The 26,747-nt window shown below is 45.6% G+C and overlaps 1 protein-coding gene across 1 annotated transcript; it reads right to left on the bottom strand.

The window, feature by feature from the left end:
• Window positions 1-1,721: 1,721 nt before the first annotated feature.
• emilin1a (elastin microfibril interfacer 1a) lies at window positions 1,722-25,964 on the bottom strand. Its single transcript, XM_084377812.1, has 12 exons — window positions 25,652-25,964; window positions 11,709-11,825; window positions 9,618-9,823; window positions 9,225-9,324; window positions 8,675-8,783; window positions 8,421-8,594; window positions 6,573-7,850; window positions 4,760-5,174; window positions 4,300-4,425; window positions 4,136-4,153; window positions 3,902-4,036; window positions 1,722-3,440 (listed from the first exon to the last, which is right to left on the bottom strand). The coding sequence occupies exons 1-12, from the start codon at window positions 25,759-25,761 to the stop codon at window positions 3,121-3,123; spliced, it is 3,108 nt and encodes a 1,035-aa protein (XP_084233938.1). The 5' UTR covers window positions 25,762-25,964; the 3' UTR covers window positions 1,722-3,120.
• Window positions 25,965-26,747: the final 783 nt, after the last annotated feature.

Genomic DNA, 26,747 nt, shown 5'->3' with positions numbered 1-26,747 from the left:
ACGGTCTGGTGCTGCCTTCAGGTGCCGCTGATGGGCTCGGAAATGTGAACATTAGCGCCGAAAATACCACTACAGCGAGGAAAGACGTGTGTAAAGCAGACCTATTCAACCGGCGGCTCGTGGGCCAAATGCGGCCCTTTAACAACCTCATTCCGGCCCTCTGTTTATGTTGTTAGGAGCCCTTTGATTGGTGTTATCTGTCCATAAGCACAGAAATATGGAAGTCCTGAGCGGTCATGTGTCGATGATAACCAGTTCAATCCTATTTGTTTTCTCCAGATCACCAGTTATTTATGTCATTATCACAGAAGATCTGCAAAAGACAAACCTTTTTTAAAATATATATTAATAAATATAATAATAACATGTTTGACTCATGACAGTTCAGGGCTTCAGTGCAGAAATATTGTTATTTCATTTAAAAGTTTTAACCCAGACTGTTTAAGTAAGATGGTATTTACAAAAATCAAACTTTCTTTTTTGTTTTTTTCTTTAGTTTTGTATAATATTTATTTTTTTAATTGTGATCATAAACAAAGTGGAAGAAGAGCGTAAAATAAATAGTGCCGTGTTTTAACGCATTTAAATTCGGAGCTTTGCAGGTCGGGAATGTTTTTAAGTCACACATCACTTTGAAAACGAAGAAAATTGATTGTACCGAACACAGCGATGGAAAAATGTCAACATCCATTTTGTGTGTGTGTGTGTGTGTGACTAGCCGGTCATAGCTAGCTAGTGTTAGCTTACTGTAAAATTGGCTAATTTGTTGATACATGATAATATGTAACGTTACTTTTCCACACAATATGGATAAAACACACCCACACATCAATGTGCAAGTATGCTGTTGAAACATATTAAATATTTTCTGAAGTAAAAGATGAAGATAATTCTTACGAGTGTAGAGTTTGTGAATTTTCATGAAGATATCGCAAGAAACGACCTCACCGGGTCATTTTTGTGCATCGAAGTGTAAAACTGCAGGACAAAAACACACTGAACAGAAGTAAACTGAGTGAATATAAAGAAACGTTACGCCACGTTACTCACTGCAGCAGCACTTTGCTCCCTGAATGTCACATTGCAGCAACATTCAGGTGTCTTGTGTCGCAGCTATAATCCAGTTCACAATCTGAATTTTCTAGAATTGATATCTTTATTATTTATTCTATCATTATCTCCCACAGTGATCCTAAGTCTTCCTGGCACAAGTCCCATCTTATCGTGTGTTCTTACATCCTTAAGCAGCCTAGGTAGTATTACCGGTTCTTTGCCCTTGACCACCAGCATATAGATCATCTTACATTGTTTTTGTTTGTGTGAGTGACAGTGGACTGACAGCTACTGAGTGCAGAGACGCTTATAAAGAGACGTATAATTCCCATTGATAAGTAATGAACGTGCAAAGAATGGAGGACAAGTGATCCTCCCTCCTCCAGCAGTGACATCGCAGCCATGAGGGTAACGACACCGAACACAAGGTGTCGCTGAAGTGCAACACATGAGGCGGCTTTTCAACCGCCGCAGCTCCTTGAAGTGTTCAGCTAAAATTAACCTACTGAAGTCGAGAGAGAGGACATGAGAGAGGTTTGTAAGTAAAGGAGCCAGAAACAAAAGTCAGTCCAGCTGTGTGTATTTGTGAAAGCCAAAAAAGTGCCAGATTAAATAAGTGAAGTCCCGAAGCAGCCTAAACAGTGTGTAACAAAAAAAAAAAACTGGCACACACTCGCTCGTTTAATAAAAGAACACAATCCAGATAAAAGTGAGTTTGTTGACATCGGCTGTGTAACACTGGGTATCTGTATTTCAGGCACGTGGCAAAAACATAAAAGAAATATACAGTACCTGGCAATGTGAAGTGGTAACTCATTAACAAAAAGGGCACAACTGCTGAGGAATATTTACATTCTTTCAAGGTTATATAACGCATAGAAACATATAACATTACATTCCCACTGAACACTGAGGAAACATTTACCATAATGTAAATATGAAGCAACACGTCTGCTGTATTGTCTCTGCAGAAAATGTGCAATGTTCCTTTTATTTAATCCATTCAAGAATATCTACAAACTTCATGCAACATATTTTCTTCTGGGGGACATTTTAATTACATTTCAAAAAGGCAGGAAGTGTGTGTGTTCATGTCGTAGAGATAAGGCTGGTCGAGCTTTAATATTTGTTATTGTTAGCTTTACATAAAAGTAAAGATAGTAACAGCGTCTTAACTTAAAATACTTCATCCTTCACTAAGTTTAGATGCTCCTTATTAGGACGGAGGAAAAAAAGAAAAGAAATCCACACTCTTCCCGTAGGTCGTCCTCCACCTCCCTCTCTGCGTTTCTGGGCATAGCTGATGTCCTAAAATGGTCGTATTGTTTTTGCTGTTGTGTGATTTATATAAAATCCTGTGGCTTCTCCACTGAACTGTCAGTGACTTCATTTGAGCACTTCCTTCTAAAGAGCGGTGGTTTTGGACTGCGTCCCCTCCGCCTACATCACTCTGCTGTTTTTTTCTCCAAAACAATCGTTCGGGGGGTTTTGTTTCTGGGAATTTGCTTTTGTGGTCAAATTGAAACTGAGAGCATGAAGGGAATGAGCGACATTATAAACTCGGACATTTGATTTGCTATGGGTGGATTACACACACACAGACACACACACACACACACACATTCACACAAAACAAAAAACCTCAAATCCTTCAAATTCTTTCGTCCTTTCATTAACACAAGCGAGGCCTGAAGGCTCTCCTCGGTTTAATCAATGAAAGAATTCAAGTTTATAGCACGGTATGAAATGTGGACTTACAAGATAACCCTGCATCATAGAGTAAAAACACAATGGCTCTTTGCTTGAATAGTTTTCTTTAAAGCTGTGAAACACACAAAAAAAATAATTGTGGTTAAAAAAAAAAAGTATGTCTTCCTTCTTTCGGACGTAGAGTAAAATATAAAGTACTTTTCTCCTCGCTGAACGAATCCAGTCCAGTTACTTCAGTCTCTTTGACTGTCCAGCCTGTGGCTCTGTCTCTTACAGTCCAGCAGACAGATTAGACGCTCTCACGCTGAAGGTTTCACCCAGAGAGACTCGAGTACGACGAGACTGCTGCACATTCGATCAGATGGTTTCATACAGCAGCATCCCGCTGAAGATGGTCAAGGGTTCAGAGGAGTAGGCCAGTTTGCCGGTGACGAGGTCGATGCAGACCGTGTCCCCCTTCTCCATCGACAAAATGATGTTAAAGACGGCCAGAGCTCCGGGGATGTGTTTGGCCTCCGCCATGGGCTTCTCCAGGCCTTCAGGCTGATACCCAGCTGAATCCACCCGGGCCACGCCTGTGTTGGACTTGGACAGCACGGCCTCGATCTTTATGTTCTTATGGCCCGTGAGGATGCCGCTGAAGAAGTACTTCCCACTCACTGGAGCTGTGAAATAACCTGGAGGATGGAAATAACAAGGACAAGGACAAGGAAGACTTAATGTTGTATAGTTACTGTGTCAGACTTTCTTATTCCACGATGGAAACATCTGCTTGATACGTTACACTACTTTAAAGGGTCAAGACATCCTAACAAATATGCTTATTGTTTTTACTTATCTCAAGTGGTGCTCACATTATTGAAGTATCCTCGTTCATAATAAATATGTCAATCAGAGGCGTAACTAACACTTGAGACTCGTGCTTCACTGTTAGCTCGTGACCTAGCTAAGTTCGCACGTCAACTTACCGACATATCAACTCTTAAATCAACATATCCTAAACTGTTATCTGATTATGCAGAAGATCCATGTAATTACACCTTATCTAGTGTCTGTTTTAGTTTGGGCAAACTGACCCTTTAAACTAAAGATTTTTATTGCAGGCCCTTTTCCAAACTCAAGTGGATCTGGCACTCACCTGTTCGGGGATTATAGATATTGTTTTCATTGACAAAGACCTCGTTGAACACGATGGTTCCTGCGCTTCTCATCGGTCGAGTCAGCGCAGCCGAGAAAGAAAGGCGCGGCACGTGGGCATCAGAGCCTGCGAGACCTGATCGTGGAGGAGAGACGGAGAGTAGGAGTTAGTCTGAGACCAGGATCAAAGTGTCCTGAGCGCTTTGATCTGGTGTTTAGTAAGAACAACACATACCCTGTTCACCTCTGAGACCTGAGAAGTAAGATGAAAGATAAGAAGGGAGTTAATCATCAAACCGTGTCTTTCATGTCGTTTGTTTTTTCACTCTTATCACAATATATTGACAGTAGATGTAAAGAAGTGTGATCAAATAACAAGACAAAGTCCGATGTCTTTACCTGGAGGTCCAGTTGGTCCCTGCTTGCCCTCTCTGCCTGGAAGTCCCACCCTTCCCGGGGGTCCTACAGGACCCGGAGATCCACGCTCGCCTCTCTCTCCGCGGGGGCCTGTTAGACCAGGCGGACCTGAAGGAGGAGGATGTTTAATGACAGCTGGGAAACACCCTCCTGTTAGTCCTCTGTACCAGTAAGAGCTTAAAACATTCTGAAAACATTCACATGAAGCCAAGAAAGCTTAGACATTTAACCTGGAAGTGCCTTTTACCCTCGTGTTTACAAAACCTCCTCTTTCAGACAGATCGCAGACTTTAACAGGCTCTTTAAGTGAGCGCTTCTCAGGATGACAGCCTGGATTCTTTCTGTGGTCTGTTTTCCCCTCACCCTGACCTCGCCTCCTTTTCAAGAGGACTATCTCTTGTCCAAAAGTCAAATCCCGCGCACCCGTTCCCCGGCGACTCACCCGTGAAGTCCTGCTCGATGAAGCTGTGGAACTCTCTGACCAGGTCTACGACTGAGGAGTTCAGACTGTGGATGTCGGAGTGGACGTTCTCCAGCTGGACGGTCTGGATGTCGTGGATGAGATCTCCTTGAGACGTCACCGTGACATTGAGTTCATTAACGCAGCCCCACAGCCCAGACACATGTCGGTTCAGGCCCTCCTTGATCCTCTCCAGGCTGTCTGAAACAGAGTCGAAGCGTCCGCACAGTCCCTCCAGCTTGGAGAGTCTCCGGTCCAGGCCGTCGCTCGACCGCCGGCACTCACCGACCTCAGTCACAAAGTTGCTCCTTATTATCTGGATCTCTTTGCTCAGACCGCCGAATCGAACCTTCGAGTCGTCGACGTGGTCCGTCAGGTCCATCCGCAGATCTTCCACCTTGTAGAGGATGTAGATTCTTGTTAATGTGTGTACTCTTTGGTTGAGTTTCTTTTGACAAAGTTCGTATAAATATACTTTTTTCCATCTTTGCTCAAATTTATTTTCCTTTGGTATCTCATACACACAAAAATATGTAAGCATATTATCTGAGCCACGTCTGTCAAGAAGACTTCATATGTTTGTAATATGCTCAAATATTTTTCTAACTATAATAATATTATGTGGAAACACTGATGCCAAGATAAGCACGAGGCATGTTTGATTAACTTCTGCTTTTCACAGTCCATAAAGAAAAGTTATTTTTCAGTGTATACAGTTTAATAAAACAACACGTAGATCAGCTCAATTACAATCATCATTATAACAACAGTAGCTGGAGCTTTTCTGTTGGATTCTGCGGGTCAAGGCGGGAGCCACACCAGTAACTTTAGTCCACACTGAAATATATCGACAACTATTGGATGGATTGACATGAACTTTTGTACAGATATTCAGTCTCCGCAGAGGATGAGTCCTACTGATTTTGTTGATCGTCTGACTTTTCATCTCTAGTCCAAACATTCACTTCTCTACTACATGGATTTAGTACCGGCTAAGACCCAAAAACTCAGTTCAGTGTGCAGAGTTGGGGGAGATTAGGGTTGGGCCGATGATATCGTAACATCGTGATTCAAAAGGCTCCTCACCAGAGAGCACAATGAAGTCTCAGAGTTGATGTTGTTTGTGATATGTGGGAGAGGAAATGAAAAGAAGTATGTTGCTGCTCAGTCCAACATGACGTCTCCATGTCCCGTTTATTATTTTATTATTAAACCAGCTCAGTTGTGGCAGCAGTGTTTCTTTTCCCGCGGGCCGCTGTTTCTCTCAGTCGTGATGTTTTTATACAGTTTCCTCGGCTTAGCGTCCTCAGCTAATCAACCAACGTTGTTTTATGCATACGAGGCTGAACAAAGCTAAGTTAGGGACATGTGGTGAGGAGACGAGGACGCTTTTAAACCTGGCACAGCTACAGTGGTGAGCTAATAGGGGGGACGCGCTAACAACGATGTCATCGTCCAACCCCGATGTTTCACTGTAGTCATCGTCATATGCCAATTTTGCATCGCAGACATCGCCCAACCCTGGTGGAGATTGTTATTAGAGTTTAATTAGTTGTGCTGAGTTGTTACCTGCTCCACTGAAGGACAGCACGCCATGCTAACTACCAAAAATGAATGAAAAAAGTAGTATTATAATCCTGACTACGATCCTTTAAAATCTATTCGAACAGTCTGAGAAAGGAAACATCGCCTCAGCTTTAAGAGTAACACAGGCCAAATATAACACACACACAGTCATAGCAACAGCAACATCAGTGCCAGTCGTATCATCTTCATCATCACCACGTTGCCTTACCCCAGAGAGGATGTCGTCCCTGGTGTTGGTCAGATCCGTCAGCCTGTTCCCATGCGTCTGTACAGTCCTTCCCAGGCCCTTCAGAGTGTTGTTGATGGAGTTAAACGTGACCATGACCCCAGCCAGCTCTCCTTGGATGGACTTCACATCCCCTCCTAATCTCCCATTATGGACACTGTGGTCGTTCAGGCGTTTCTTCAGGTCATTGATGTTGACTTTACACTGCCCGGTACACTCCTCCACTTCCTCTCTGAGTCGGCCGACCTCCTCCTGAAGGTTGGAGCACACCTGAGAGCAGACAGATTCTCCTGAGTCCACCTTTCTCCGCAGATCCGTCAGTTCGGTCTGGCACCTGCCGAGGCCGCTCAGGGTGGAGTTGGTGAGCGAGCGTAGGTCCTCCTCCACACTGCTGCAAACAGAACAGTCCTCCAGGTCACGGCCCAGCGTCTCAACCTCCGTGACGATCCGGTTGAAACGCTCTCCGTTCTCCCCGGTCACTTCTTTTATCTTTTTGACATCGTCTACTAGGTTGATCACTTTGTCAAACAGAGTGTCCCCTGACACGGACAAATCCTTTAACCTGGTGTCAAACTTCTGGATCTCCTCCTGGTTGGCTACAACTCTCCACTCCAAGGTTTTCACAGTGTCGTCGGTCTTGCGGCCTTTTCCGTTCGGCCCGCAGGTCTCGTTGCACATTTGTGTGAGAGATGTCAGTCTTTGGTCCAGGAAGGTGGTGATGTTCTCCACCTGACTTAAACGCCGGCTGTGGTCCGTGACTGTATCTCCGAGAACAGACACGTCCAGCTCTATCTTGCCGATCTTGAAGCCGTGATCATCCAGCCGACTGAGCACATTGTTACGCAGCTGTGTGACGTCTCTCTGGACGTTGTCCTTCACGTTGTTCCCGGTGTTCGTACACCTCTGCTCCACCTTTCTCACAGTGTTATTCACCCTCTTCTCCATCTCTCTCAGTCTGCCGTTCAACCGGTCCTCCGTCACCCTCGCCTTCCCTCCACCTGTCCCGGCCAGCTCCTTGTCCAGCCGCCCTTTAATGGTGTCGCACTTGTTAGCTGTGGAGGTGACAAGGACTTCTACATCAGACAATCTCCTCTCCAGCTCAGTGACGGTGTTGCAGCAGGCCTGCGAGCGTTGAGTCTCACTGCGGGAGATGTCCAGGCTCTGCCTCAGGTGCTGATCCATGGAGCTGAGCAGCTTCTCCAGGGCTTGGATCCGCTCTCTGTCCCCTTGCTGCTGGCGCCTCAGGTCCTCCACACCAGCCTACAAAAAAAAAACAGGGATTACAAGAAGTTAGCTTGTATGTCGACTGTTTTATGAAGTTCTTGTGCAAATGTTTCAGCTGATGTTTACTGTGTGAGTACTGAAGGTAAAGTGAGTGTTTAACCATCAACAGAAACAGGCTGGGGGGGTTGTGGTCGGCAGCAGAAAGGGGTCTTTTATGTGTCTGTGCCCTGGAGCCCATGATTGTGCCTGAACATAATTAAAACCTCAATTTATACAAAATCTACCGGCCCTCCGGTTCTTTCTGGCAGATGGTGTTTGGCCTTCTCGCCCATTTTCTTTCTTTAACTTTTTGCAGTGCTGTTTTATTTTTTGTTGGTTTCTTTGAGATCACCGTCTTCTTGAATTATCGCCTGCGTGTGGTAAATATTTTTATTACTGCTTTCAGCAGCAGGAATCACTTACAGAAGCTCACAGAGAACAAATAAAACATTTTACAGCTACGCAAACTGCAGCTAGAAGTACTGTATACAGGGTGACATTCAAACAGCGCTGTAACAACACAGGAGTAACGTTCGTGGCTTGGAGATGTGATGTTTATATGTTCACCTGGCAGGCAGAGCAGGACAGAGTCACCCTTCTCTCCAGCTCCGTCAGTATCTCCTCCTTCAGACTGTTCAGCTGGTTTCCTCCGGTTCCTCCTCCTCTGGCCGCTCCGTCCAGCTCGTTGCCCCCTCCGTTCACCAGGTGGTTGTTGATGGTGAGCAGGGTTTGGTCATGGACCTGAGAAAACAAATGTCCACATTAAGTAAATGCTCTACACTCTACATAAAGACGGGTACAGAGAAACAGACGCTGCGTACCTGCGTCCTGTTGTACAGATGGTCCAGCTTTGTCTGGATGCTGTTGATGGTTTCCTTCATGTGTGGCTGAGCTGAATCAGCAGGGACGATGGCTCCGTTCAGACCAGGCCTGCACAGAAGGTAAGGAAAGATTAGCTTAACACGTTGTAAACACGTTGCTTAATTCTATATATATATATATATATATATATATATATATATATATATATATATATGTATGCAGGAGAGGAAGTGAGGAAACAAAGATTTAGTCTACATTCATCTGATTCTGCCAAACGACACCTTCAGTGTATTTACACAGCATCCCATGATGTTAATGTTGCGTTGAGCTATTTATATGTTCCTACCCCACATGAGCTCTGTATACATGCTAATAAACAAACGTGTCTCAATGACTTTCTACAATAAACATGAAATGATCTACAGTGTAATATACATTACACAGTGAAGCCAGCACATCTAAGTTTCCTGAATGTAAACAGGATTTTTGGAGTGTAGGTGAATGCACTCGCACCACGTAGAGGACGTATTGAAAACAACATTCACGTACAGCCTCTGGTTTATGCCGTGGATGGTGGTCTGCATGCTGTGGAGGTCTTTGGTCAGACCGCGGATGGTTTCCTCCAGCTGCCTGATCTTCTCAGTGTCGCCTGGAGACAAAGAAAAAGATTAACAGACGATATGAAAGTTTGAATTTAAGATTTTATATTTACTGCAGAACAAAAACTCAACGATGTGCAGAAGCTTTAAATGTACAGGTGTGGAGCTTTTCTGTCAATAAACAGAAACATGCTCACATTAAGAAGCAGCGTTAGCAGCCACTCATTCTCACATTAATGGCTGCTAACTGTAGCTGCCATTAGCTAGTTAGCTTAGTTAGCCGTGCAGTGAGCGATCCTATTGTATCCTCTATCCTATAGGTGGAGTGTTGGTATCTTCTCACCATCTCTGCCCTCTCCTCTCTGGCCTCCACCTGTGTTGTGTCCCGTCTGTGTGACGCGGGGTCGCCCACCGTTCACCTGAGTATCCGTGGTTACCTTCGGCCCATCGTGGCAGTCTTCTCCAGAGTAGCCATGGCAACACTTCCACTCCATTTCTGTCACCATCTTGTAAGCTACCTTATACCTCGGCCTCCTGTAGGTCCGGTAGCTGAGGACGACACAGAAATGTCAGATATAAAATGAGATCTGGACTTAAAGCTGCTATAAGAGATATTTTATGTACTAGAATAAGTGTTAAACAGCTGTGTGCTGCAACAGTCATCACTGTTATGCTGCTTTTCTGCCAAAATAAGCGAGTCTATACAGGTTTTTTACCAGTATTGATCACTTCCTGCAGGCAAGGCAGCGCCGCAGAAGATGAATTAGTGCTACTTAACAAATGTTAGCATGCTAGCATCTGAACTAAGGTTGTGAACATGGTGAACATGGTAGTTAAACACCATTTTGAGCATGTCAGCATGCTGATATTACAAAAACATTTAGCTCAAAGTAGAGCTGCACAAATAACCAACGTATTATAGAAACCGAGCCAAAAGCAACATCCAAATCGCAGAAGTTGCATTTTTTTGATAAAGGTAAAGTGTGTGGCAGCATCATAATGACGAACTGTAGTCCTGGACTATGAATATTTGTTCGACAGATGTGAGAAAACATGTTTGTTTTCAGGGAAAATATCTGATAAAATGATTCCAGGAGGATTTTGTGCAGCTCTGGGACAAAATGTCAGCAGACTAACTTGGGATATAAACAAATATGACTTGTGACATATCACAACGCTGACATTTAAAATTTGTAGTGTGATCCTGATAACCAAGTCAAGGACCCAGCAGGGACTCTGAATCCTGTCCCGAATACCACGGCAGCACACTGTTGATATTAATGTGCACTGAGTCATTAATGTCTGGAAATAGCTGCAAATTATCTGCCGATGATGGATGGGATTAAGAGTGCTTTGTAAACTTTAAATGTTATTTTTGTCCCATTTTCCAAAAGAAATCAGCGGCATTCAGCCAGTACTAAATCTTACTCTCTGGCTCGAGGACCATCCTTCTGGAAAAAAACATGAATGTTTTATTTGGATGGCTCTTCTGTAGTCGTATCATTAATGTGTCTTTTAGCTCTGCAGCTGAAGAGAGTCTCGTTACAGTACCGATGCAATAAACGGACCAGAATTGGCCCGGAAGTCTGAGAGTTTCGTGGCAGCGTCACGGGCACATTAACAAGCTCTGACTGAGAAGGTTCTGCACGCTGCCGTCCCGAATGCCAACCCACAAACATTACCGTAGGTATCACGGAGGCTTTTCTGTGCCATAGAAAAGATTTGGTCTTCCAGCTCTCTGCTCCGAGAGCGTGAGAAAAAGGGATTTGACGTACTCTCAGAGGAAAAACAAAAACAGGGCTTGGAGAGATGGCGGGGAGGAGGAGTTAGAGAGGGAGTAAGAAAGGAGGAGAGTCATAAAAAAGACTGAGTAAGAAGAAGAGATTGTTTTTACAGGGCAGGAGACCAGACTGTGGTGCCTGGCTTCATTCTTAGCATAGCCCAGGTTTAGGGCCAAGGCCCCTGGAAAGCAGGGGGATCAAGCAGCCAGGCCCGGGTCGAACAACATGGTGAAAACATCAAAGTAGGGAGAACATCAGGAGCGCTGGATTAATGTTGTCTCAACATCCACATTAGGAAAATATCATTCGATAAATCACATCTTTAATAAATATCATCCAATATCTGTAGTATTAGATGTCCCCAGGCCTGCAACAGGCTCTGCAGCAGACATGAACGTCATGTTTGGGATTAATCAGACAAATACTGAGCTGTAATTATGTCTGCAGTGATGTTCTGGCTACACATGAGCCCAGACACAACCGGACACCTCCTTTCCTCGACTAGACTTTCCTGCGAGAAAACTGAAAATGAGAAAGAGCTGAGTGATTCAGAGTCCACAGACGGGAAACAGGTGGGAACATACGGACAGACAGATGATACAAACGTCTGTGGGACAGGAAGCTGGAGATGTGAGAGAGTAACAGATACTCACGCAACTCTTGGACACTGTCCCCACGTACAGCGCTGATAGTCTGGTTTGATGTACGTCTCCACCCCGTCCTCCATCACACAGCTCACAGTGCGTGTCACCACGTACGCACACCAGTTCCTGTGAAGTTGCACACACAAGCAAAGGGAAATGACAAATGAATAACTGAGTGATGACTGGAGGTTTACTGTAAGTCAGAGTCAGGCGCTGACACAAACAGAGCAGCCCGGCTACACACTCAGCGTTCACTCTGCTGCTGCTGCTCTTTGTTTCGAGGAAAGATTTTGGAAAAATAATAACTTTTTTGGCTCGGCTGCGAGGTTCAAGATAAATATCTCAAACCTCTGACTGATTATTGTTTCTGTACGACATTCAAGAGAAATTGTCTGCTGGTACAAATGTCAGATTAGTTCAAGATAACTGTGTGATTGCAACAATGGCTGCCATTGTACGCCTCCCCGACTCCACACCAACCGACCCACACAAAGACACACACACACACACACACACACACACTTTGAGCAGTCGAGATATTTAACAGGAAATGAGATAGAAGAGTGTTTTTGGATTCGACCACTGGGGTGAAGGAATACTTCAACTTATACGTTTTCAATACTTTTGGGAAATAAGCTGAGTTGCTTTTCTTTCGAGAGTGAGACCAGAACATTAATATCAATTTCAAGTCAGTGTTTTAAAGCTTGGATGTGTTTTCAAGTGAAGGTTTCCCGTCTAAACGTCCAGTGAAGGACAAAGTCTGCAGTCACTAAAGCTAATATGAGATCACAGCCAAATCGAGACGAGTCTTCTGAAAGTCCCTCACTGTGTTTTCCCTGGAAAGTGGAGGGATGGCAACATCAGCGACCACTGCAACAGTAAGAATAAGTGGAGACAGGATGACTTGTTTAGCCTAGCTTAGCACGCAGACTGGAAGCAAAAGCTAGCTTAGAAGAAAAGCCTCCACCCACCAGTACTTCAGAAGAAGGTCTGAGATCATGGGCGTAAATCCCAGGGGGGGACAGGGGGGACACAACCCCCCATCCCGGGAAAAATATGATTTGTTCCCCTCAAAGATATTGATGTAAACTCAATAATATTACCAACACCATTGTTGCCCTCAGCAGTGGCTCATGTTGCAGGTACAGTAGCCGACATGACTGATGTTTTTATTTCAGTCAGGACCAACAGAAACTTTATTTCCATTGCAGTAATATATATCTGGTGCTATGGCTCCGAGGGCACAGAACAGAGAGGCATCGATCACTGGCTGGTCAGACGCAGCATGAACAGGAGGAGCTGGGGTGGAGGCGGGTTGCACAACAGCTTGCAGAGGAAGCAGCGAGGGCAGGCGGGCTGACGCCGGTTGGATAAGGCGCCCTGTGTGAGGGAATCAGTGGATGAACCAGCTGATGCAACAGAAAAAACACGCCGGCCTTTAGCTCGACGATGTCTCATCTTCACTCGTCAAATATTTTACTTTTGCCCGTTAAAAAGACTCTTCAACAATTTCACGTTGATTAACGGAGGATGGGCGAGAACACCTCACATACGTGCAGCTACAAAACCAAACACGTGGCTCAGCAAGGCTGCTCGGCTAATATTCGTTGGATTCACTGATTTTATGAATTATATAACAGCTTCTTCTTTTTCTTCTCATCCAGCAGACACAGAGCAACATTACAGTTATAAGGAGTCGTGTTTCTGGCTGCTTGGCAGCTCTGAGTGGAATATTCTCTCCTGGTAAACTACTTTTTTTGCTTCCTACCGACTCTGTGGGGACGAATCTCATTCACAGCTGCTGGATGTTTCCACTATGTTCACCAGCTAGTTGTCTGTCCCCATTGGCACTGACTGAGCGCTTCAGTGTGTACAGGCTCTTTCTGTACTGAAAACAGCTGCACGCTGCTCCTGAAGCAGCCGTGAAGTCACAACTACAAACATTTTTAATATAAAAGATTAAAGGTTTCCACTTAATCCTGCTCTCAATCTTTACTCAGAGACCGTCCAAAATGATCCCTCATGACAAAAGTCTCCTCATAAACACGTCTTACGACTCGAGCTCGCAGAGACAGGATTACAAGAGACACACACACTCCCACACACTCCCTCTGCCGACACACTGCTCAGTGTGTCCTCGTCCCTCTGACCCGTCCTGACCCTCAGATATCTCCCTCGATAACGACTGCAGAGAGATTTTTAGACACAGACGGTCCTTCAGTCGCTTTCTATCATCATTTTCATATTACCCAGAATCCCCGTCCACTGCTATTTCCCCTGGTGGTCATTATGGCCAATTAGTGTCGCTCTCGGATGCGTCTGAGCCGAACTATGAAGGGTTTACAGATAAAAGTTGGAGCGTACAAGGAGTTCCTTCATGCTGGAAAGTCCATCAGCAGCTCTCCTCTTTCTGTCTGTCCTCATATCTGTCAGTCTGTCTCTGTCTGTCTGTCTTGGTGGACGTCAGTCCTCTCCACGTGTCTCCTGCTGTGGAAACCATTTTATTTTCCATTTCAGGCTCTCCCTGTCCGTGTGGATCACTTTCTCACCGCCGCTGTCTGTTTTAATCCATCCCTCTCCACCTGTACGTCTCTGTTCATTGTCTCCGTCTCATCTTCTCGTACTTGTTGTTGTCTCTGCGCGAGGACACCTCTCCTCTGCTCCCCGCGGACGGCCGTCCTCCTCCTTCATTCCAGAGCTCGGCTGACTGACACAAAGAGTTTATCATGCTGGATCCTCCCCTGCCCCTCCTGACCTCCTGTTCCTGTCACTACCGTACGTGGGAAAGTGAACGGGACTAATTAACTGTCGGGTTTAACTGTAAAGGCTTTTCTCAAGAATCATGAGATACACTAAAAGCCTCTCTGACCCGTACTCCTCGTGGTGTTCAGCCGTACAGAGAGTTCAGGTTTGAAGGAATTTGCTTACATCTGAGCAATTTCTGCAGGTGAACGGATTTAAATCAGTGAAATTAACTTGTTTTAAGACCTATTGGTGGATTATATGAGAGTAATGAGGACTTTGTTTGTGGAAATCAATGTCATCTTCAACTTCTGATGAACCAAATCCACCAAACAGCAACATCCCACCTCCAGTCGGGCTAACTGCTGGTTTCAGTTGAACTCTTGTCTTTGGTCTGTGACAGGTATCTTCAGTCTTCAACATAACATCAGTGAAAGTGTTGTTATTAATAAGATATTAAAGCATTAACGATGCGTTTAACTGACTGAACTGAAGCTTCAACAAGTCACTTTAAAATGTTAAGTCCAGTTTGTCTTGTTCTAAACAACTGATTAAAGTGAAGAGAAATGCAGTCAGTCTCTTTACTTCATGCCTTATGATGGTTACACTAAAAAACTCTTATAGTCTTAAAGTATATTTCTCTGACTTCAAGTGGAAAACTCTCATTACAAGTAAAACAAGACACAACGACCAGGAAACGTTTCACTGAGATGTAGGAACTTCTCTTTAGACAGTTTTTCACATGAAGTTCTCTTTGAGCTCCGACAGACAAGAAGCAGATTTACTTTCTATCAAAGAGCTTGTGCAGAAGTTTTCGCTCTCTTTGTATTTTCACAGTATGTCATGTTGCTTCGAGGTGATTTGAATTGAAAACTCATCTCGGGGGGATTCAGCACCGAATCACTGCATCCAAACACTTCTGTCACTGCCTCTCCACAGATCTGCAGTGATCCCACGGCCTCCGCGTGGCTTTGCATCGACGTATGATACGTGTTTCTTTGCTATTCTGTGGTTTGTTACAGCGTATTTAATGTTTCTATCAGAGCTCCGGTGCCACCAGGCATCTGAAACCAGCCGACACCAGAGCCTCCACACGCAGCTGGCTCTCCCCTCATGTGTTTCCAGACTCTTGCGGTTCATCGCACTGAGCCTTTATTGCGTTATGCTGCGTGGGGTTATCTTGTTCTGCGGCCTGTCACACTGTGCTGTGTATGTTGGACTGAAAAGCTTTTGAGAAACGGGAGTTTGACATCTCCATCAGGAGTTGGACCGACACAGAGCATGTAAAATACAACAGCGGCGATAGATCACAGCAGCTCTGTGTCGTCCTCCTGCAGTGCCACTGTGTTATTTCTTTGTCACTATGATTCAGTGGACCAGCGCCGCCGATCTATTATCCTGACTTACTGACTCAGGGTCACAGACGCAGCAGATAAAGCATAAAGTTGGCAGCGTTCACACCCTATCTTCACTGATGGAGAACAGACACCGTCTCATATAAATAAACCCAACCATCACTCCTTTTTCACTACTGAGCAGACACAGATGTCGACGGATACACGCACTTATTATGCAAACACACAACTCCCGCCGCCTCCACACACCCACATTTACTGTACGCGTCCTCCCTGCTGCTTCGTTTTCCATCTTTCCATCGTGGGCGTCTCACTCCGAGGAAACACACAAGAGGAGGCTTTATATTTGCAGGAGGATGACTAAGCGTTAGTTTTGAGCTGAAAACAGTGTACTTGTGCCGTTTCCCGTTGCAAGGGTGACACCGTCAACAACTGCTCAGCTCCGAACCCTTCGGCCTTCCCTCCTCTGAGCGGTGTGAAGTTAAACATTCCACACATTAATCCAATAAAGTCCCATTAATCCAGATGAAAGTCCACTAACTGCAGCTGGCATCGTTTCAACACGTGCAAAATATAAATTACAAACCTGCACTCACAAGAGACAACGCAGCCAGGAGGACACTCACATGCACACACTAGAGTAATAAGAGCGTGAGTCTAACAGCACTGCAACATAAAAGTGTTTACCGTTATAAACTGACGCAGATTAAACATGAGGATTACAGTTTACAGCCTCATAACTGGAGATCTGTGTGTGTGTTTCCTTCATATCAGCAGCGCAGGAAGCTGCAGCACACAAACAGTCCAGTTCCTGCACGTATCATCACATCAGCATGTATTTGTAGAATGTTTATCAGATAAAGAAAGAAATGTAAAACTACAATGTACAATGGTTTCTTTAAATGTAAACTTTGAGTTGTTCAAGCGTTCGGACCTCGAGGACCCTGAGCTGGACCCGTTATCACAGAGCTGGGCTGGATTTGAAGGCGGCTGTGCTTCACTCTCTAACAGAAGAGGACAAGTTAACGAGACGTGGACCGACAAATCAACAAGTTAGTCCTTGTCTCCTGTAAAGACTGTTCATACACCATGCTACAGCTTAAAGTTGAAAGACTTCAACCAGATGCCAGACGGGTCAGTCAGACCCGATCCTCCATGTGTCCAGATGTGATTTGATTGCTGCAGCCAATAAAGGTGCAATATGTAAAATCATTCTCCAAACAAACGGGGGGCAGAGAACGGCTAACTGCTGCTAACTGTAGCTGCTATTAACTCATTTGCTCAGTTAGCCGTGTAGCTAACAGTCATAGCTAATGCAAACATTCCCAGACTGGGAGCTTTGAGCAATGAAGGGAATGTTGGTGTTAGCATCATTAGCTCAGGAGCCATTTAACGCCAGAGCTAGCTGCTTAGCTCACTTATGCTACGCTAACTTACTGTAGATGTCTCTGCAGCCGACGTTGTTGACATAACGTCAAAACTGATTCGTCTTCACATGTTGATCATTTTTGAATGTTTTAAAGTAAAATTGTGATATTTGACTGTGCTTAGCTAGGTGTAGCTAATAAACTAGCAGCTGAATGTGTATGACATAATCCATATTTACATAATTAATTCATGTAGCAGATACAGAGCACCATGATCCTTCATCTGGAGCTGTGTGAAGGACGTCCTGAGGGAAACATCAGCTGCAGGTTTAACGTCGTCTCTCTGCTCTTTGTAAAACAACAGAACAGGAAAGTTGCGGCCGTAAAACCGAAACAATGAGCTGAAACTCGCTATAAAACTCTTTATCATGAAGGGAAACGGCAGAATGTGGTGACAAGGAACCACTTTCTCATTTTTATAGCCGTGTCACCTGATTGTTGACATGAACACACTGACTGACTCAAGTTACACACACAAAGTAGGATTAGCAGATCAGGAGCTGTTTGATTTCACACATACACATCAGACATAAACACAAACAAGCACCGCACACAAGCCTAAACACACTTACATGCCTGTTAATTAACACAAATACACTTCGTGCTTCGCTGACATGCAAACAGTGTTTTCATTACTTCTGTGCCAGACAGCGAGCGGTGAAACTTCCATTGTACACCTCTTATTTTTATTTATTGAGCCATAACTCGGTGTGAATGGAGCTCCTGCACCTGCCTCAGCATCGATTTATCCCCCAATAAATTTCACCTCCTTATAAAAACAGCAGACAGACACTTCAGGAAGTTGCGGTCTTGACATCTCAACCCACACATACCAGGTTTCATTTTATTCAGCAGCGTCTCTGCGTGAGGCCTACAAAAGAAGAATTGTGGGTAAAAGCAGAATAGCCTGTGACAAAAGTGCCGTGGAGAGTAAGTGGGAGGAAGAAGGAGAGCTGAGGTTTAATACTTAGACAAAGAAATCACTTGGCGGCGCCTTTTGTTGAGGGATCTTTCATTGGGTTTGGAGGGACGGCTCGACAGCGGCCTGAATGAGTGGATGGACGGGGGGGCGTGTCTCACTGTTTGAATTGTGACCCGAAGGTCAAGCACCCCTCCAACGTCCTTGTAAAGGTATACCCCTGAACACACACACCGAAAAGCACACAGGCCGTCAGAGACGACAACACACACACTCCAGTGCACTCACTCACGCCTGAGCGATCGCATGACGACCGACAAACACACACACAAAGGCAGACACGCACATTCTTGCAGGCTATCTGCGCTGTCTTAAAATGCAGTTTTACTCGCACACACACACATTTTCCCTTTGGCCTCATTCCAGCATCAGGGACAGTGTGACTGTGTAAACGTCTCTCTGGTTGTTTAGCCTGGCGGTCACCAAGATATACAGAGGACAACGTGATGCTGCCATTTGCTTTAGCATTATTGCACCGATACGTCAGCGTTCGCAGGTCTGCGGGGGTTTTTTTTTGTGGCTCGCTTGGATTTTAACCATTTATGGAGGCATCGCACTTGAAACATAAGTCTCCTTAAAGCCTTACAATTGCAGTCACCCAAAAATAGTTCAGGTGAGGCTTCATAAGCTGCTCTGAAGCACGCACCAGTGAGTTCAGCAGTGAAATGGATTGTCACGTTGTTCCAGTTATTCTTCATGTCGGGAGGAGATTTAATGTTCATGTGTGGTGGGAACAGATCCAGATCTCTGACAGCGTTCTTTAAGTTGATCTAAACAAGGTGGAGAAAAGCTTGCTCACATGAAATGCATGCTGGGAACTAGGGCAATTAGGTGACAATGGCTGTGACTTGAAAAGTTTCCTTTTCCAACATTTTCATTACCACATATAATGAGATTTGTTTAGTGCCCTAATTAGCTGAAAGCAGAACATCCCACAGATGAGGCGAGTCTGGATGTGTGCCAAGGTTCTGGTCAAGATGAGGACAATCCTCTTACAGTCCACTTGTCTGGCAACAAGGGCCTACTAGTGCATTTTGGTACGCTATCACAACTGTAGTGACGAACTGTGAGAGACATGATGCTGGCAAAGCTACAAAACAAGACTGTGAGCCCACAGCACTGCTAACGATGGTCAGGCCTGTCTACTTGAGTTAAAAGCCAGTCAGCATGCTAACATGCTAACAATGACATTCACGGTACAAGGTTCATGTTTCCGTAGTTTTTCATTGAACAATCGGTCGTACAATAAAATGCTACGTGCAGTTCCTTTATGCACAATTACAACTTGGTGATGTTTATCATGTTCAACAGTTTAGCATGTTAGCATAGCCAGTAAGCACTAAACACAAAGTGAAGCTGAGGCCGTTGGGAAGTCACTAATTTAGCAAGAAGCTGAAAAGAAGAATTGTTGGAATGATATGAAAATACTTATACAATACAATAATTAAATTCACAATATCAACCTGATAATCATCAAAACAAGCTTAAAAACTCTTAAATCGGCTCTAAAACAACCAGGAATCACATATTCTTAAAAAAATAGTCACGATTATCCAGATAATGGATATTTAAGTGGATTGATGTAAATGTAAACGCAGTGTTTTCCAGTGCGAGTCGTGAGAAAGTCTTAGTGCCCATATTGTTTCGGGTGGTTGAATCAGTGCCCTGAAATGCAGACAGACCTCCAGTCCAGCCAGCGTTGGTTCTCGACCTGCAGGATCAGTTTCATGAACTCTTCCTCGGCTGTTATTTTAACTCACACGTTTAAATCGACGGGCCTGAATCGAGTGATAAAATATATAAATAGAAAGCTGAAAACTGGCAGCAGAAGACTCGATCTCTCCTCTGTGTCTTGAGATAATGCTCAGGTGTGACTGTTCCCTTGTGATAGACACGTTTATATGCACGGTAACTGACCCCATCAGGCTTCTGCATGCAACGAAGCCTGAACTCTGTGTTACCACAACAGCAGACTGTGAGCTGCAGTCTGCTTCTGCTGCACTGGAGCCGCTGGGGTCAATCAGCTTGCTCCGGGGGCAGTTATTAACAGAAGCTTCATTACAGACAATTATTCTTTTCTCCGTGCCAAGACTGTCTAATCCTACAAGGGTAACTCCTCAGACACTCCATCACCATTAGAGTATATGAATTGCTGACATCCTCCCTACTACAAAGCACAGAAGAGGCAGACATATCCGTCACAGTCAGTAAAAGAGTCAAAGAGAAGTCGTGTAGCTTTGTTGTACTTGGTGAGCGAGTAAAGAGTCCCGGCCCATCTTTGGTTTCACATGGCTCGCGTCCTCTCTAATGGAAAAAGATGTTTTTAGTGACTTTACAGCCACCTGATGTCGGTTTTCCTGAAGCTTAGAAGATTTTCTACGATCTGGTGAGGTTTTCGTGTAGTTTAGTGCCAAATATTAATCTGAAATCTGAATCTAAAATGTGTAATTCCAGGAGATATCCAAGCAGGATTCACAGTGTACATCAAGGCCAGTCTGGCACTAGACTTTTGGGCGATACAGTGTGTGAGGGTGTGGGCGAGGGTGAGGGCAAGGGCGAGGGTGAGAGTGAGGGCGAGGGTGAGGGTGAGGGTGAGGTCACAGCTCAGTGCGGTTCAGTCAACTTGGGAAAAGTTTTTCTTATCTGCTCGGCTTTGTTCACAGTTGCATTGTCACTCTGAAACAGGAAAAGGCCTTCCCCAAACTGTTTCCTTAATGTTGGAAGGACACTGTTATATACATGCTGCAGCATTGATTCATGGTACGAGGCCCTCGCCCACATCGTGACTACATGAATGTTCATATAGTGTGCATGCATTAGTGCGTTAAAGGGCTCAGATCTTATGTTTTTCAGAATGAATCAACTCTTCAGCTCTCCTGTTCTCAGTCCACTCAACAGAAGGCCGTGAAATCAGCTACTTACAGACATAAAAACAGTCCATGTCAGCACAACATCTGGGACTCCAGACACTCGGGTCTGCTGCTTTTTAAAGATACCGACCAAATTTCATCGGCACTGCTGAGTGCCAATTCATGTTAAATCAATCAGTGCCACATGTCGGTGGCTGAGAGCACGTTAGAGAGAGAAAAGAGAGAAAGTGAGACATCACCGCTGCAACAAGTTACTGCGAGACAGCACAACACTGGCTGCAGTATTTGTAATGTAAAATACAAAGCTGAGCAGGGAAACATGTCGAACCTGAGGCTGCACCTCTTCACCGAGAGTTGAGCCGTCCTACATGAACGACGAGGCGTCAGCATCCTCATCAGCATCTTTATGTAATCAGTTAGCTTGGTTGGAGAAGTTGTTGGAGATAACTTCAGTTATCTTTAGTTAGTTCAGTTACGTTAGCATTTTTACTAGCGTTAGCCAAAACTCGGCCACTGGCTGCGTCTGAAATTCCTCACCAACAACCTCTGCAGTACGCTCAAACAGTATCTGATATTTTAATGTCCGAAACCTTGTTGTGACAACAACATCACAGACAATGGGACTCCCTGAAACCTTCCTGGATGGACGTGGTTTTGCAGGACGTAGCAGTGCATGCTTCAGAGAGCTCGGTGTCCGTCCAGTCCACGTAGAATGAGGGAAACACTTTTCTGTCAGAGTTTGCGTCCCGTGTAGTTTTGTTTTATGGTTTCTGACTGTGAGACTCAGTGAATTTACTTTTGGTTTCACATGAAGCAGCAAGGATCATCAAAAATAAAAATCATCTCTGTGTGACGTTAAAAGTGACGAGTCAGGCAGTCGTGTATTAGACAGACAACAGTGTGTGACGGAGGACGCTGGTGTTTCTTCACCTTCGCTGGCTGAGGTAGATTAAACGCTGCAGTGGCTTATTGCTGCTTGTTATTAATGTTCCTTTCACAGTTACTTGATTGTTTATAACTATACACTCGTTAGTTTCTTCACTTCACTCCAGTTATCCGGTTTGAGTGAACTGTCTGTTGTATTTAAAGTGTTTACACCTGATATTAAAGTGTTGTTACTGCAGAGAGAGTACAGTAAGGTAGCATTAGGTGGCGGTGCCAGAGGTACCAGGCACCAGTACCGGTATCAGTACTGGTTCATCCCTACCAGTGACTGAATAAGAGTAAAGTGTGTGCTTATCTTCATGGCCTCTGCATCCACTCACTAATGTAAAGAGAACAGAAGAAGGAGGAAGTTTAAGTCAGATTAATGAGAGAGCGGGTCAGTTATCACCTCCCTGCTCCCCTCCAGTGGTGATGCAACGTCTTGTCTTTCAGAACCGTACACGAGCCTGAACGGATCAACAGTCCAGACACGCCGCTTCTTCCTTCCTCCTCCGTCGATGTCTGGAGCTGACGTGCAGCTCTTGACATTTTGGCAGGAGATGTGTCGGACAGCTCGGGGTCCTCCTGAGCCCTCGCTAAGACCCCTGCTGGACGTCCTGCGTTCATTCAGCAGCCTTTACCACTTATGGAATACTTCACACATCTGTCAAAACAGATCAATTGAGTTCAAACAGATGTCAGAGGGGCAAACCACACTGCCACGGGCCAACGCATTCCTCTCCCTGACGCGTCACTTTGTGTGTGTGTGTGTGTGTGTGTGTGTGTGTGTCTGTGGTTTGTATGTGTGTGTGTGTGTGTCACAGGGCAGCCATGCTGACTCCTTCATAGCCTACTGGTTTCAGCAGGGGGATTGCATTAAAGGATCCAGGTCTCCTGTCTTTTCTCTAGTCGAGTTGCTCCTCCTCGTCTTTTTCTTGCTCTTTCATCCTCAGCCGTCACGGCTGCTTGGGTTCTCTCTCTGCGCTCCAGAGCTTCTTTTTTCTTTGACCGTCTTGCCAGTTTTCCACATCTTTGTTCTTCTTGTCCTCTTCTCACTTATCTAATCTGTTTCCCTCTTCTACTCTCTACCTGTCCTTGTCTTGACTTCCACTCAGTTCAGTTCAGCTTCATCATACTGAGGCATCTCATGACTCAGGCAGCTGCAGCAGCAGCAGCCGCAGCCGCAGCAGCAGCAGCCGCAGCCGCAGCAGCTACAGCAGCGGCAGCAGCCGCAGCCGCAGCAGCTACAGCAGCCGCAGCAGCTACAGCAGCGGCAGCAGCCGCAGCCGCAGCAGCTACAGCCGCCGCCGCCGCAGCAGCAGCAGCAGCCGCTACAGCTACAGCAGCAGCAGCAGCCGCAGCAGCTACAGCCGCCGCCGCCGCAGCAGCAGCAGCAGCCGCTACAGCTACAGCAGCAGCAGCAGCCGCAGCAGCTACAGCAGCAGCAGCAGCAGCAGCACACTGGACTCTGATGTGGACAGAAACCTGATAGAAGCTCATATTGCAGGAGCTCAAATCTCCCAGAAGCCTGGCCTGCCTCGCATAAACACACACACATGCACACACGCTAAGTACAAACACACGCAGGCACGCACACACACACACACACACACACACACACACCACATGTGAGAGCCTCCATCATTCATTCACTCAGTCGTTCTGTTGTGACTGCGTTTATTCACACACACGTTATGACTCGGTCAGTTTGCCAAAACATCCTCATTCATTAATCGAAACACACACAAACAACACACACACACACACACACACACACACACACACACGTAGATCTGTCCACAGAGGGGGGGGGCCCTCAGGCAGAAGCTCAATTACATGCTAATAACACACTATGGGGCTGCAACAGCACAATAAAAACATACATGTGTTGGCTCAGTGACAGCAGTGACAGCTTTACAAGCGAGGGCCATCGCTGATTTATGAGCGACTATTAATCAACGGTCGCTAAGATCTAAATGATTTCCTCATCGTCCCATAAAAGAGGGCAGGATGGCAGTTTGGCAATCCTAACTCTAGATTACACATCGTTACTTTACATTATCGTTCTTCGTCCAGGTTCAGCTCAGTATCCTGCGACTTGTCACTCCCCCACAGAGCCCATTTGTCTCTCCTCTGCTGGAAGATGCTGTTAGGCCAGAATGATGAACTCCTTCTCCGACAACACTGCATTCTGGGGCCCCCTGAAGAACGTTTCACGTGGGGCCCTGAAACAGTAAATATCTATAATCCCAGTAAGCCCTCTCCGGCTCTGGGCCCCCTGAATCATCGCAACCCTTCCCACGTACCCATCACCCCCCATTCAAGGAGGGCCCCAACGCTGAGAGACGGACGACCAATGAGATGTTTCCACTAGAAACAAGAATTTACAGCATCTTTACTCCTGCACGGGTTACTCAGGTGATATTTCAAGTTCATTGAGAAAATGATGATATGGCTGGAGGGATTTTATCAGAGTTTGACCCAAATAGGAGGATTTTCAGGTTGTTGTTGAAATTATAGGCAAAGACATGAGGGACAAAACCAAGTAATCAAGTGATTAATGAAGTAATTATTTAGACCACCAGTGTCCGAACCTGAGACGACGTCTTCAAATAGCATTTCCTGTCTTACCAACAGTCCAAAACACAAGATGTACATGTTACTGTTCTGTTTACAGTCACATAACGCTGAGAGGAGTTTTCAGTCTGGAACGTTCAATCAATCGATTAATCAATGAATCAGTTAATCGCTCAATCGTTTCAGCCCATAACTAGAGATGCTCTGATACCATATTTTTCTTCCCGATACGATTCCAACCCCTGGGCTTTGGCGTGACGCGTCTTCCGATGCTTTATAAGGTTGCTGGTGTTGAAACTGGCAACACTTGCTGTTGTACCGGTGAAGTTATCCAGAGTCAAATATTGTCGAATAGCTGACATGTTGAGGACCTGCCACTTCCAAGTTGCGCCATTAGCTCTGCTTAACGTCAAACGCCGGATATCAACTTCTTCTTCTTCTGAAAACAGTCGTTTCCAGGGGGCAGCACGGCACAACTTCCTGTGTTGGCTTTCAGAGCAGCAGAAGAAGAATTGATTTCCGGTGTGTAACATTAAGCAGAGCTAACAGAGCTAACAGAGCTAACGGAGCTAACTGGGAAGTAGCAGGGTCCCGTTTCTAATCAGGTGGTATCAGATCGGTGCACAGACTCACGTACTCACTGATACCAACACCTGCATTTCAGCAGTATCGGCTGCATCGACCAGGAACGACCGATGAAAGCAGAAGTTTTCAAACTATTAAAATTAAAAAATTAAAGATCCGCAAACTGAAACAAATTAAACCCTGGACCCACATTTCATAACCTCATGACCAGAACAATCATTACTTCATCATGTTACTCATCAACAGCAGTTGAGTAAAAAATACATATTCCCCTGTTTTTAATGGGACCCCAGGAGCCCTCTCAGGGACCTCTGGGGGTCCCCGGACCTCACTTTGAGAACCACATGACAGGAGCAGGTAGGAGACCCTCACCACCGATCATACATCTTAAATCAACAGTTTTCCAAAGCAGGTTTTGAACTGCAGCCCTGCAGCTCTGCTCTGGCTCTCTGACAGTGGCCGAGCCACAGGTGACCACATGAACAACACGTACCTGTGTCTGCTGGCTGCTCTCTGGCCCGACTGGATACTGGACTCCGAGTACCCGAGACCCGAGCTGACCCGGGCCAACGCGAAGGCGAGCAGGTAAAACAGCGTCTCCATCCTTCACGTCCGGCGGGTTAACAGCGACAAACTGTCACTTAGTCCCAAAGTTTATCCTCAAAAGTGTCGTTATCTTCAGTGACGCGCTGGCGGGGAAAGAAGATGGAGAGCCATGACCGGGTGACTGGGTCAGAACCTCCACGGTCCAGTCAAGTGCATCTCAGATGGTAAACTGGAGCGGTGAAGTCTGACTGCTGAGGACCCGAGCGAGCCCAGGAAAGTTTCCTGTCAGAGCTCCAGCAGCCTGCTGCCCTCAGCGCCCTCCTCCTCCTCCTCCTCCTCCTCCTGCCCGCTCCTCCTCCTCCTCCTCCTCCTCCCCTCAGCGCCCTCCTCCTCCTCCTGCCCGCTCCTCCTCCTCCTCCTGCCCCTCAGCGCCCTCCTCCTCCTCCTGCCCCTCAGCGCCCTCCTCCTCCTCAGCGCCCTCCTCCTCCTCCTGCCCCTCAGCGCCCTCCTCCTCCTCCTCCTCCTCCTTATTTCAGTACCATTCAGCTCAATCTGCCTCCTCGGCACTGTGAGCTCATGTGGACCTTCCCAAAGAAGAATAACAGAAGAAGAAGGTCCAACAGAAACTCAGAAAGCTTTCAAGCCCCTCAAACATTAGAGTTCACCAACAGGTGGGACTGATAACGATCCGGTTCTGTGTTCAGTATTGGATCAGTCCACATATTTCATACTTGAGCCAGCTGTCCACTTGTGGTGTAAGGACAAGGTGCTGCCAGAGAAAAGCCTGTTTGATATTTTCTCTGTGGCCGTGGATTCTCATAACGAGAGTTTTCAAAAACATTATAAATGTTTTATTTGGGGAGATTTCAGGTCTCATATAACCCATCGAGGTGTTTTTGACTCCAGCTCTGGGACTGAATATCGAGATATCGTCGTCCTTCCTCCTTCGATACAAATATCGATATAAAATTAAAATTAAAAATATTCTCTGAACAGATTTTCCTGCAGGTTTGACTCCAGCGTCGCTGCTTCATGGCTCCTCC

Source organism: Pagrus pagrus, assembly GCF_965226575.1.
Source record: "Pagrus pagrus genome assembly, chromosome: 16".
Classification (NCBI taxonomy): domain Eukaryota; kingdom Metazoa; phylum Chordata; class Actinopteri; order Spariformes; family Sparidae; genus Pagrus; species Pagrus pagrus.
This window is presented reverse-complemented; position numbering and strand designations above follow the sequence as displayed.

Bases quoted from the DNA above. Each gene is read 5' to 3' on its own strand.
- emilin1a (XM_084377812.1), bottom strand. From the start codon at position 25,761: ATGGAGACGCTGTTTTACCTGCTCGCCTTCGCGTTGGCCCGGGTCAGC. The intron at 9,325-9,617 runs GTGAGAAGATAC...CTTTGTCTCCAG, and splicing joins GAGAGGAGAGGGCAGAGATG to GCGACACTGAGAAGATCAGG. The intron at 8,595-8,674 runs GTACGCAGCGTC...TTGTTTTCTCAG, and splicing joins ATCTGTACAACAGGACGCAG to GTCCATGACCAAACCCTGCT.